We start from the raw sequence: 12,811 nt of genomic DNA on the forward strand, positions 1-12,811 counted from the left end.
TAATGACTCCAGGAGACAAGAAAGATCCCTTAGTTATTATTAATGAAAAACTTAAAACTTCACGGACCCTCTAGACCTGAGTTTATTCTTTGCAATTATACCATCAGTCTCTTTGATTCTGCTTAACTTCACTTTAAATTGATAAGTCCTCCCTTTTAGGTAAAACTGATACCTTCCTATTTTATGCTTTATGAAGGTACTCATCCCCTCTTCTGTGTGTGCCTCCCCCTCCTTTTTTGACGACTACTTCTTTGGTCAGATCTGTCAGGTACAGAGTAGAGTTGGGCCAAGCCATGTGCCTGCAGGCCACCATCTGCCTAGGTTTCTAGTATTCACAAGGGCATTATATGGGCTAGAGATGGTCTTATGATATTAAAATTAATGGATTAGACTGAAATTTAGCTTATACAACTTTGCACATGTCACTCTTAATTTGTAAGCCATAACTTTAAGCTGTTCCAGTGATTTTGAGTATTATACAGTTATATGTATAGTTTTCCTACAATTAAAGATTTGTAGTCACATTGGAGGTCATTTGTAAAATAAGTCCTCTTTTTGTTTTCAGGTTTATGTTAAATCTGTAAGAGATTTTTCTACAGAATCAATGTCTTTGGTAAGATGATTTTCAGTTTAATTTAGAATATGTATTACACACCCTCATGTGTATACACACATATACAGATGTGTATATGTACATATATATACACACACACTCATCTATATTCGATCCATTTTATGGTCTGATTTTGAATTAGTATCAATACAATGGGAAGACATAATCTACTTTTTTGATACATGACAACGTTAAATTCAAGTTACATATTTACCTAGTAAATAATATCTTGCTGTTCTGTTTTCTGGAGTATCTTATGATATTTTATATAAGTACATACACAGAGAATTAAAATGGAAAAAATAGTTGTATTGTGTGAAGACACTGGGATTTTTATGACTTAAAGCTCAGGCAGATTCTTTTGTTCTTCATCAGTTTGTATTAAACAGATTAGTGCTGAATTGTGATTTGACATCATGTGATTTTAAGTGAAGAAGTTGACATAATACATTTTGCTTTTCTTTTTTGTCCTTTTTTCCAATATTTTACAAAATGTTATAGCAATAGGAAGGTTCCCATTTTTACAGGTGAGCTACTTGTAACTAAGTGAAATTGGAAAGGTAATATGTTGATAAAGTTTAATGTAAAGTTTACTTTCTACCTATGTTCTGAAACCTTTAGTTTCTAATGGACTGAGTACAAGAACTTTGTTTCTACCTGACAATAACTACAGTATACAGATTTTAAATTCTAAACAATACTATTGTAGTACAATTTAAATTTGTTATTTAAGGAAACTGTAACCAATAAAAGGATTGATGTACTTTTAAAAAATGTGAATTAGCCATGGGTATTAGTATGTCTCATAATTGTTATGGAGAGGTCAACTTCAATTGTTTTATATATCCATGACCCTGTAAGTAAGGCAAAAGTAAATGAAAGTGCCTCTGATCTTAGCAAAATATTTTTTCAGAAAGCTCAGGTATTCTGAACTATTAGAATTACTTACCTGCTATGTATAGATATACTGGTTTATTTACATGGAAAGCCAAATTATAGATCAGATGTTGTTGGTCATGAATTAACAAGTATGTTATTTGAGTTGTGCTGGCCTTCCCTATTCAGCTCTACATTAGGAAGATAGTTGTTAAGATAATAATCTTAGGTCCAGTTATTTTGTTAGCTGAGCACATATCTTCTCTTATCTGTCTCATATGCTGACCATTATTTTTCTTTCTTCACTAATGAACTACAACTTTTTTATATCAAGGTTTGATGAGATTTTTAAGTCCTGCCCTCCTTATATATGCCCAAGGGGTCAGTCAGCTTCCTTGAAGAAGCCAATTAATTAATTTTGATGATTTTTAAAAATTTTAACTCTTAGTGTGATAGGTAACCTTATGCTAATTGAGGATCAGAATGTTGGGTAATGAGGCCAGATGTCTGAACCCTTTTAAGGATTGTTTTACTATTATGAAGACATATCTTTATAAATTATGTTCCCTTTTCTTTCCAGACTTAATGTACAACTATTTCAGAAAATTCCTCTTTTCTTTTATTACCATTTTGAATGTCTTTATACCATTTGTAATCAAAACCTGACTTTATTTAGGCTTAAATAAAATATATATATATATATATTATATAAACACACACCACAAGTTTTGAGGTGATAGTAAATAAAGTTAAAAACCAGAACCAAAATCTCTTAAGCTGCTTTTCTTAGAACTGTGTACAAATTGTATCATTTATAATCAAAGTTATTTCTAAGAAAAACTAGTTTGTTTATCGAAATTTTTATATGCTATGCACTTACTTTTTTTCAGGCTACAGCCTCTTTTTAGACACTTAAGTGGAAAAAAATGTACTTAGATTTGCTATTTACAAATTTGATCATAACATGATTCTAAAATACCAATATTGAATATTGATATCTCACTCTCTTCTCTTTCTTTAGGTTCCAGCAACACATTACATATATACACCCCTGAATCAACTTAAGAGTGGTATGATTGTCAATGTTTATGGTGTTGTGAAGTTCTTTAAGCCACCATATGTAAGCAAAGGGACTGGTAGGTATTATAACTGGTTGAAATTTTAATGGACTGGAACTGGTTTATTGGTTTCAGGAACACACTCCTTCAGTACCCTAGGTCTTAGATACTCAATTCTGATTTATAATTGGCAGACAACACTGATGCATGTTTTTTGGCCATTTATATTTATAAAATAAATATGGTCTTTAGATTCTAAAGAAAAAATGTAGAAAAGGATGGTAAACAGCAATACGACATCATGTGAAAGTATAAAATAAGCTAGAAGATGCATAGACAAAAACAGAATACTGTAATACAGTAATGATGGTATAAAAATCTAATTCTTGTACAGAAAAGACAAAAGTATAAAAAAATCTACCTGTAAACAGATGTTAATAGATGCACAATATAAAAAGATGTAACTTACAAAATCAGTTACATAAAGTGTATAGGGGAAGTAAAATTGGAGAGTGTATGTATGTGATGGAAGTTTATTTTTTATCAGTTTAGCATAGATTGTTATAACTGTAAGGTGTTTTATGTAAACTACATGGTAACCACAAAGAAAATACCTATAGAAGATACAAAAGAGATGAGAAAGGAATCTGAATATGTCACTGCAAAAAAATGAATGAAACTCAAACGAAGACTTAAGAGTGTAAACAAGGGACAAAAGGGCTAAAATACAGAAGATGGTGAAGAAAGTGGCAATAGTAAGTCCTTCCCTGTCAATAATTACTTTAAATGTGAAAGGATTAATTGCCTCAAAAGACATAGTACTTGGGTTGCTTTTTAAAGAGACATAACTTAATCTTTATAATAATGTAAGCTTTTAAACAAACCAATATACAAATGAGTGAATCAAAAAACATGAATTTCAGTTTTCTGTGTGTTAATATAGTGAAAAGGCCTTGGTTTAATTTCACCTTGGTTTAATTTAGTTCACTAAATTTAACATTTATTGCTCTACTTAATCTAATCTGAAACAACATCATTTTTAGAAGGCATTATTTTATTTATCATTAACAAAGGAGAAGTACTGCCAATTAAGCAATGCTTCACTGTCAATCGTTAGATGTAGCCACATTTTAGAGATGTTAAATATGAAACTGTGGTGTTGCTGATGAAATTCTGTCTTTATCTACTACATGCCAGCTGCTGCAATTTAATTTTTTTAATTATATATACCCAAATTTTATTACTGTGGAATGGGCTTAAAGTATACTCTTTAGTGGGTGGATGGGGGCAGTCATATTTCATGTGGTCAGAATATTTTGTTAATATTTGTTAACGTATAATGTAAAGAACAGTCTGTAGGAAAATGATTATGTGAAGGCTATTAAATCTAGATGGGAAATTAGAACCTAAGTCTGATGAAGACTGCAAAGGAGTGTTTTATTGAAAACCCTGATGATTTCTGTTGTTTTAGCAGAAAGGAAAACATTAAGGTTGAAGCAGAGAAATTTTTGTTTAAATATGTATTTCTCTTAATATTTTCATTTGACTTTACTTTTTACCATAGTCTGCGTTCCCTACCCCATTATACTGTTCCACACACCCTTGCATTCTTTCACCTTAGTAGTTTTCTCACATCGGATTTTTTTCTGTCTGAATGTTACATTTGCCCATCTTGGGAGTTTGTTACAAATGTGTGATCCTTTTCCAATGGCCACTGTTATCTGACCGGCTTTAATTGGCCTGCCAAATTAAGGAATAAGCTACCTTACTGATAATAATGTCTACCTGACTTGATAGAAGATATAATTTAAAAATATTACACACTTGGTATGTTTCAATTCCTACCATTGAAAGTTTTTAGTAAACCCGCAAATCTATTATTTTCAAAAATAACAAATGATAGTAATATGGAATAAAATGATAGCTGTTTCTAAAGCATTGATAACTCAATATAAATTTTAAATTATCATCATAATCATGTGCCTTCTGACATTGTTATTAAATCATGTATGTAATGAAAGTATTGGGGAACTGTAGTATTTGCTATATACTTACATGTATCTTCTATCTCTGGTATGTTTAGGGGATCGAGTTCCTTAATAAAAAAATTCATAAGAAGTAATAAACCATCTGTTATTACAAAGATAGTATATTTCTCTATTTCTCCTAAGATTCTAAATTAAAATGAATGTCATCAATTTTATCTGAACATATTCGTTGAAACTCTAACATATATTTTAAAATATAGTCAGATGTCTTTACTACTAGCAAGATAGTGAAGTGTTATAACTATCTATCTTATAACTTTAGTTACACTTACATTTTTATTTCTGTTGCTAGAACTCATCCTTCAGTGTTTTGCAGGAGAGTCAGACAAAGAGCGCTGCTTTTGTGTTCAGGAATGGATCTACTTCATTAGCATTATTATCACAAAGAAGTACCAGAATGAAAGTATAGGAGCAAACCACAGCCATGCCGTTTTTATATTATATAAAGCAACATTATTTTGTGAATGCAGAGTCACAATCTAAATATTACATCCAAATGTACGTAACTGTTTATATGGAAGGAAATTACCTTTATGCAGCTCAAATTTAGGCAGATGGGAAAACCTTTATTCTCTTACATATCTTTAGTTAAAATTTTTCATTAAAATTAATTTTTTAAATGTTAAATTCAATGCAGTAGAGGCAATTTGGTACAACTTAACATCTTTCATATTCCTCTTTCACATAGGAAGACAGGTCATTGCTACCTTTTTAGGATTTTGAGATTTTATAGTAGTTATCTTCTCTGAAAGACATTTATTTTTGCCCTGGAAAGCTGGCTAGATAAAAGTTTGGTATGCAGTTTTTTGCATTGCATATAACATTGACCCTATTTTCTTAGATAACACATATGAAGAGGTTTAATTTTAGCCTTGTCTGAGATTTTAAGAAATAGCTTAATATTTTTTTAAACTTGAGATGCATTAATTCTGTTCGTATTGTCTGTTCTTGCTAAATATAGAAATTTAGGCAGGCTGTAAAACATTTCCAAATTTGCTAACAGTATATGGTTCATGCTTGCTTGATGAGTATCACAATGCCTGCTTCACTCAATGAACAAATGAGAAGAGTAAAGAGAGCCCTGTTTGTGCTTACCCTCCTAATACTTGAGTGCACAGGTAGGGAGAGAATAGCGAAAGTATTTGTGTCATCCTTTTTTACTGTTAACCTCTGATTTTTGTTCTTTCCACAAATGTTGAGGCCCTAGAGGGCCCTGCCTTTTCTCTCATGATGTGGCACATCACCTGGTGCTCCCAAGCTTACCTCAGGAATGACTTATGTTCCTAAGTTATTATTAATACCCTGTCTTCCATTAAAAGTCTCCATCTTTTAGAAAGCAGTGTGATTAAATTTGAGCTGTTTTGGATGTTATGGTGTTTCTAGAAGTAGGCCTTTCTCTTGCTGTTCATTATCTTACAAAAGGACACCTTCTGTTTTAGCTACCTACTGAGCATTATAATCAAATTTCTTTAGTATCTAAAACACTGGACTTCTGACAGCCCTTGTTTTAATTATTTTTAGTTTTTTAGGATAGGGTGCCAGGTAATAGGACCCTAGGATTTTTTCTTTTCCTATTCTGTAAAACATGCGGTCTTAGAGAGCTATTTTTGGCTTTGTAGAAATATTTTCACTGCTGTTTAATGCCTTAATGCCATGTAGCATAATTAATTGAATATTTTTATTTTGTATGAGTAATATTGGTTGTATGTTAACTGACTGTGTAGTTACTGTCTTTTAATTTTTTAAAGTGTAAAAACTCCCACATATTCCACATTAAAATGGCTGAAAAGGATTAATGACTGAATGATTAGTGACTCATTGGTATTCCATAAGATCCAAGACTCATCTGATTCATCAGAAAGATTACAACATCTAATATGGTGTAAAATCTTATGTAATATTTAATTATAGTTTTAATTTCTTTAAACTGATAATACATCTTTGGAAGTTTTAACCCCTTTGCAGTTTTACACCCTTAGGAAAATGTGATGACAGCTATAGAGTTCTTCTCAAAAAAGTCCACAAACAGGCCTAAAGACTTAAACATACAATATCAAAGTTTCATCCCCTGTTCTGAACCCCAGATTTCAAACTTCGTCTGTGGTATGTTCATATTCACTTATTTGAATATTCAGTGAATATCAAAACCAGAACATACATTTTTGGTTTATGTCACAAATGTACATATTTATGGATGTTTGTCTAGGAAAAATGTTCAGCCTAACCAATAACAGCTTCAAAAAACAAATACAATTTGAAATTTTTAAACATGTTAAAAGAATGTTAACGAGAGAGAATTGAATGAATGGAAAGAATGTACCTCAAGTTTCAGGAAAGAATGAGAAAGTAGTACTAACTTTTATGATTGATTAGAACAAGTAAAACTATAATTGTAAATATAATTGCAATAAACATAGGTGTGCATATGTCTTTTTGAATCTGAGAACTTGTTTTCTTTGGGTAAATTCCTAGGAGTGGAATACCTGAGTCAAATGGTATTTCTATTTCTAGTATTTTGAGGAACCTCCATATTGCTTTCCATAATGGTTGAACTAGTTTACATTGCCACCAGCAGTGTAGGAGGGTTCCCCTTTCTCAGCATCCTCACCAGGATTTGTTGTTCCTAGTCTTTTGGATGTTGGCCATTTTAACTGGTGTGAGGTGATATCTCATTGTGCTTTTAATTTGTATATCTCTGATGATTAGCCATGTGGAGCATCTTTTCATGTGCCTTTTGGCCATCTGAATTTCTTCTTTGGAGAAATGTCTGTTAATATCCTCTTCACATTTATTAATTAGGTTATTTGCTTTTTGGGTGTTGAGGCATGTGAGTTCTTTGTATATTTTGGATGTTAACCCCTTGTCAGATATGTCATTTACAAATATATTCTCCCATACTGTAGGATGCCCTTTTGTTCTTCTGCTGGTGTCCTTTGCTGTACAGAAGCTTTTTAGCTTGATGTAGTTCCATTTGTACATTTTTTCTTTTGTTTCCCTTGCCCGAGGAGATGTGTTTGGGAAAAAGTTGCTCATGTTTATATTCAAAAGATTTTTGCCTGTGTTTTCTTCTAAAGAGTTTTATGGTTTCATGACTTACATTCAGGTCTGATCCATTTTGAGTTTACTTTTCTGTATGGGGTTAGACAATAATCCAGTTTCATTCTCTTACATGTAGCTGTCCAGTTTTGCCAACACCAGTTTTTGAAGAGGCTTTCATTTCCCCATTGTATGTCCATAGCTCCTTTATTGTATATTAATTGACCATACATATTTGGGTTTATATCTGGGCTCTCTAGTCTATTCTGTTGATCTATGGGTCTGATCCTGTACCAGTACCAAATTGTCTTGATTACTGTGCCTTTGTAGTACAGCTTGAAATGGGGGAGCATAATCTCCCCAGCTTTATTCTTCCTTCTCAGAATTGCTTTGGCTATTTGGGGTCTTCTGTGGTTCCATATGAATTTTAGAACGATTTGCTCTAATTCATTGAAGAATGCTGTTGGTATTTTGAAAGGGATTGCTTTGAATCTGTAGATTGCTTTAGGCAGTATGGCCATTTTGACAATATTAATTCTTCCTATCCATGAGCATGGGATGTATTTCTATTTATTGGTATCATCTTTAATTTCTCTCCTGATTGTCTTGCAGTTTTCAGGGTATAGGTCTTTTCACTTCATTCATTAGGTTTATTCCTAGGTATTTTATTCTTTCTGATGCAATTGTGAATGGAATTGTTTTCCTGATTTCTTTCTGCTAATTCATCATTAGTGTATGGAAATGCAACAGATTTCTGTGTATTAATTTTATATCCTGCAGCTTTGCTGAATTCAGATTAGATCTAGTAGTTTTAGAGTGGATTCTTTAGGGTTTTTTAAATGTATAATGTCATGTCATCTGTAAACAGTGACTGTTTAACTTCTTCCTTTCCAGTCTGGATGCTTTGTATTTCTTTGTGTTGTCTGATTACCATGACTAGGACTTCCAGAACTATGTTGAATAAAAGCAGGGAGAGTGGGCATCCTTGTCTTGTCTTAAAAGAAAAACTTACAGCTTCTCGCTGTTACGTATGATGTTAGCTGTGGATTTGTCATATATGACCTTTATTATGTTGAGGAACTTGCCCTCCATTCCCATTTTGTTGAGAGTTTTTATCATGAATGGATGTTGAATTTTGTCAAATGCTTTTTCAGCATCTATGGAGATTATCATGTAGTTTTTGTCCTTTTTGTTGATGTGGTGGATGATTTGGTTTAATTTTCGAATATTGTACCATCCTCTTGCATCCCTGAAATAAATCCTACTTGATCATGATGGATCTTTTTGATGTATTTTTGAATTCAGTTTGCTAATTTTTTTTGAGTAGTTTTGCGTCTATGTTCATCAGAGACAATGGTCTGTAATTTTCATTTTTTATGGTGTCTTTGCCTCAGTTTTGGTATTAGAGTTAGAGTGATGCTGGCCTCATAGAATGAGTTTGGAAGTATTCCCTCCTCTTCTTCTTTTTGGAAAACTTTAAGGAGAATGGGTATTAGGTTTTCACTAAATGTTTGGTAAAATTCGGTGGTAAAGCCATCTTGTCCAGGACTTTTGTTCTTAGGTAGTTTTTTGATCACCAGTTCAATTTTGTTGCTGCTAATTGGTCTGTTTAGATTGTCTGTTTCTTCCTGGGTCAGCCTTGGAAGGTTCTATTTTTCTAGAAAGTTGTCCACTTCTTCTAGGTTTTCCAGGTTGTTAGCATATAATTTTTCATAGTATCCTTTAATAGTTCTTTGTATTTCTGTGGTGTCCATAGTGATTTTTCCTTTCTTATTTCTGATTCTGTTCATGTGTGTAGACTCTCCTTTTTTCTTGATAAGTCTGGCTATGGGTTTATCTATTTTGCTTATTTTCTCAAAGAACCAGCTCCTGCTTTCATTGATTCTTTCTATTGTTTTATTCTTCTCAATTTTATTTATTTCAGCTCTGATTTTTATTATGTCCCTCCTTCTACTGACTTTGGGCCTCATTTGTCCTTCTTTTTCTAGTTAATTGTGATGTTAGACTGTTCATATGGGATTGTTCTTCTTTCCTGAGGTACGCCTGTATTGCAATATACTGTCCTCTTAGCTCCACCTTCACTGCGTCCCACAGATTTTGTAGTGTTGAATTATTGTTGTGATTTGTCTCCATATGTTGCTTGATATCTTTTTTATTTGGTCATCGATCCATTGATTATTTAGGAGCATGTTGTTAAGCCTCCATGTGTTTGTGGGCTTTTTTGTTATTTTTGCATAATTTATTTCTAATTTCATACCTTTGTTGTCTGAGAGGCTGGTTGGTAGAATTGCAATCTTTTAAAATTTACTGAGGCTCTTTTTGTGGCCTAATACATGATTTATTCTTGATAATGTTACATGTGCACTTGAGAAGAATGTGTATCCTGCTGCTTTTAGGTTTAATGTTCTCTATATGTATGCTAGGTCCAACTGTTCTAGTATGTTGTTCAGTGCCTCTGTCTCGTTACTTATTTTCTATCTAGTTGATCTGTCCTTTGGAGTGAGTGTTGTGTTGAAGTCTCCTAAAATGAATACATTGCATTCTAATTCCCCCTTTAATTCTATTAGTATTTGTTTCACATATGTAGGTGCTCCTGTGTTTGGTGTATACATATTTATAATGGTTATATTCTCTTGTTGGACTGACCCCTTTTCATTATGTAATGTCCTTCTTCGTCTCTTGTTACTTTCTTTGTTTTGGAGTCTGTTTTGTCTGATACAAGTACTGCAACACCTGCCTTTTTCTCCCTATTATTTGCATGAAATATCTTTTTCCATCCCTTCACTTTTAGTCTGTGCATGTCTTTGAGTTTGAAGTGAGTCTCTTGTATGCAACATATAGATGGGTTTTGTGTTTTTATCCTTTCAGTGATTCTGTATCTTTTGATAGGTGCAGTCAGGCCATTTATATTTAGGGTGATTACTGATAGGTATGTACTTATTACCATTGCAGGCTTTAGATTTGTGGTTACCAAAGGTTCAAGGGTAACTTCCTTACCATCTAAGTCTATTTCAACTCATTTTGTATGCTATTTCAAACACGATATAAAGGGTTTTTTTCCCCCTCCTTTTTCTTCCTCCTCCATTCTTTATATATTGGGTATCATATTCTGTGTTCCTTGTCTATACCTTGACTGACTTTGGGGATAGTTGATTTAATTTTGCATCTACTTAGTAATTAATTGTTCTTTCTTTACTGTGGTTTTTTTCCCTCTCGTGACAGCTATTTAGCCTAAGGAACACTTCCATTTTTAGTAGTCCTTCCAGAATACACTGTAAAGATGGTTCATGGAAGATAAATTCTCTTAGCTTTTGCTTATCTGGAAATTGTTTAATCTCTCCTTCAAATTTAAATGATAATTTTTCTGGGTACAGTATTCTTGGTCCATAGCCCTTCTATTTCATTGCATTAAATATATTATGCTACTCCCTTCTGGTCTGTAAGGTTTCTGTTGAGAAGTCTAATGATAGCCTGATGGGTTTTCTTTTGTATGTGATCTTTTTCCTCTCTCTGGCTGCTTTTAAAAGTCTGTCCTTTTCCTTGATCTTAACCATTTTAATCATTATATGTCCTGGTGTGTCTTCCTTGGGTCCCTTGTGTTGAGAGATCTGTGTACCTCCATGGCCTGAGAGACTGTCTCCTTCTCCTGATTGGGGAAGTTTTCAACAATTACCTCCTCAAAGACACTTTCTATCCCTTTTTCTCTCTCTTCTTCTCCTACTGCTGTAATATGAATATTGTTCCATTTGGATTGGTCACACAGTTCTCTCAATATTCTTTCACTTGTAGAGATTCTTTTTTCTGTCCGTGCCTCAGCTTCTTTGTATTCCTCCTCTCTAATTTCTTTTCTGTTTATCATCTCCTCTACTACACCTAATCTGTTTTAAATCCCTCCATTGTATGTTTCATTTTAGATATTGAATTCCTTAATGATTGAATCTCAGTCCAGAATTTGTCCCTGAGTTCTTGAATATTTTTCTCAACCTCCACGAGCATGTTTATGATTTTTATTTTGAAATCTTTTTCCAGATCATTGATGAGTTCAGTTTCACTTGGTCCTTTTTCTGGTGCTTATGGGATTTTGATTTGAACCAGGTTCTTTTGACATTTCATATTTGTATGTGGCACCTCTAGTGCCCAGAAGCTCTACTTTCTGGATCTTCTTGGCCCCTAGAGCGATGTTGAGGGTCACAGGAGAGCTGTGCTGGTGCGTCGGGGAAGGAAAGAGCTGTTCCCTGTTTCCTGGCTGCTATGTCTGTCTCCACTACCAGAATCTGTGGGCTGAGCACACTGGTGTAAGCCTCTATGCTTTATGTTTGTAGCTGCCATAGGCGGGGCCTCCCTCTGTCTGGCCTGATGGCAGGGCAGGGGCTGCTTGTTTGTGAGCCAGTGCCAGCTGGCTCACCAGGAGGAAGCCCCAGCAGGCTGCATATCACGATGGGTGGCCTTGGAACTGTGTAGCCAGCCAGGTGGATGGAGCACCTGAAGCCCCTGATTGTGCCCAACCTGCTGTGCAGAGTGTGCCTGGACAATTTTGTCCACCTGTCCTTTCTCCTGAGCAGCAAACTCTGTGCAGCCCTTGTCCCTTTAGCAGCCCTCTCGCTGTTAGGAAGTCTCTCAGACTGCTCTCCTTTCTTTTGTCCCAGAGCTCCCGGATGTGGATCCCTGTTTTCTACAAGCTGCTTGAATGTCAGTCTCTCCAGGTATTCTGCCTGTCTTAGCTTTCCAACCCCACTAATCTCCAGAGCACCATGCAATGTAGGTTCATTCTCCCAGAGCAGAACTCCAGGGCCGGGTGTTCAGCAGTCCTAGGTCTCCACCCCTTCCCCACTCTGTTTCTCTTCCTCCCACTGGTGAGCTGGAGTGGGGCAAGGGCTTGGGTCCCGACAGATCACGGCTCTGGTACATTACCCTGTTCAATGATGTCTGTTATTTTATCCAGGTGTATGCAGTCTGGTGCAGCCTTTTTTCCTGTTGCTCTATCAGGATTAGTGTGTAAACTATATTTTCATATTATATGTAGTTTTGGGAGGGGGCCTTTGTCTCACCTCTTACGCTGCCATCTTTAATCCTTTTCTCTTGTGTCCCTTATTGTAAACACAAACTCTGTGAAGACAGATGCCATTGCTAGTCTTAATTCTTAGATCTAAATATACGTCTGTGTATGACCTGTGGTTGCT

The 12,811-nt window shown here is 34.4% G+C and overlaps 1 protein-coding gene across 7 annotated transcripts in view; it reads left to right on the top strand.

The window, feature by feature from the left end:
• POT1 (protection of telomeres 1) overlaps positions 1–12,811 on the top strand; it is a 124,215-nt gene that overhangs the window by 24,155 nt on the left and 87,249 nt on the right. For 6 of the 7 annotated variants that reach the window (XR_012132153.1, XM_037023491.2, XM_037023488.2 and 3 more), the window contains exons 6-7: positions 566–613; positions 2,511–2,625. Coding sequence is in view for 6 of the 7 variants with exons in the window: in XM_037023491.2 (XP_036879386.1) it covers positions 566–613; positions 2,511–2,625 (163 nt within the window). In the remaining variant the exon portion in view is untranslated. The remainder of the gene's footprint in view (positions 1–565; positions 614–2,510; positions 2,626–12,811) is intronic. The other variant, XM_037023490.2, reaches the window with a different exon arrangement.

This window comes from Manis javanica, chromosome 6, assembly GCF_040802235.1.
Source record: "Manis javanica isolate MJ-LG chromosome 6, MJ_LKY, whole genome shotgun sequence".
In the NCBI taxonomy this organism is placed as follows: Eukaryota; Metazoa; Chordata; class Mammalia; order Pholidota; family Manidae; genus Manis; species Manis javanica.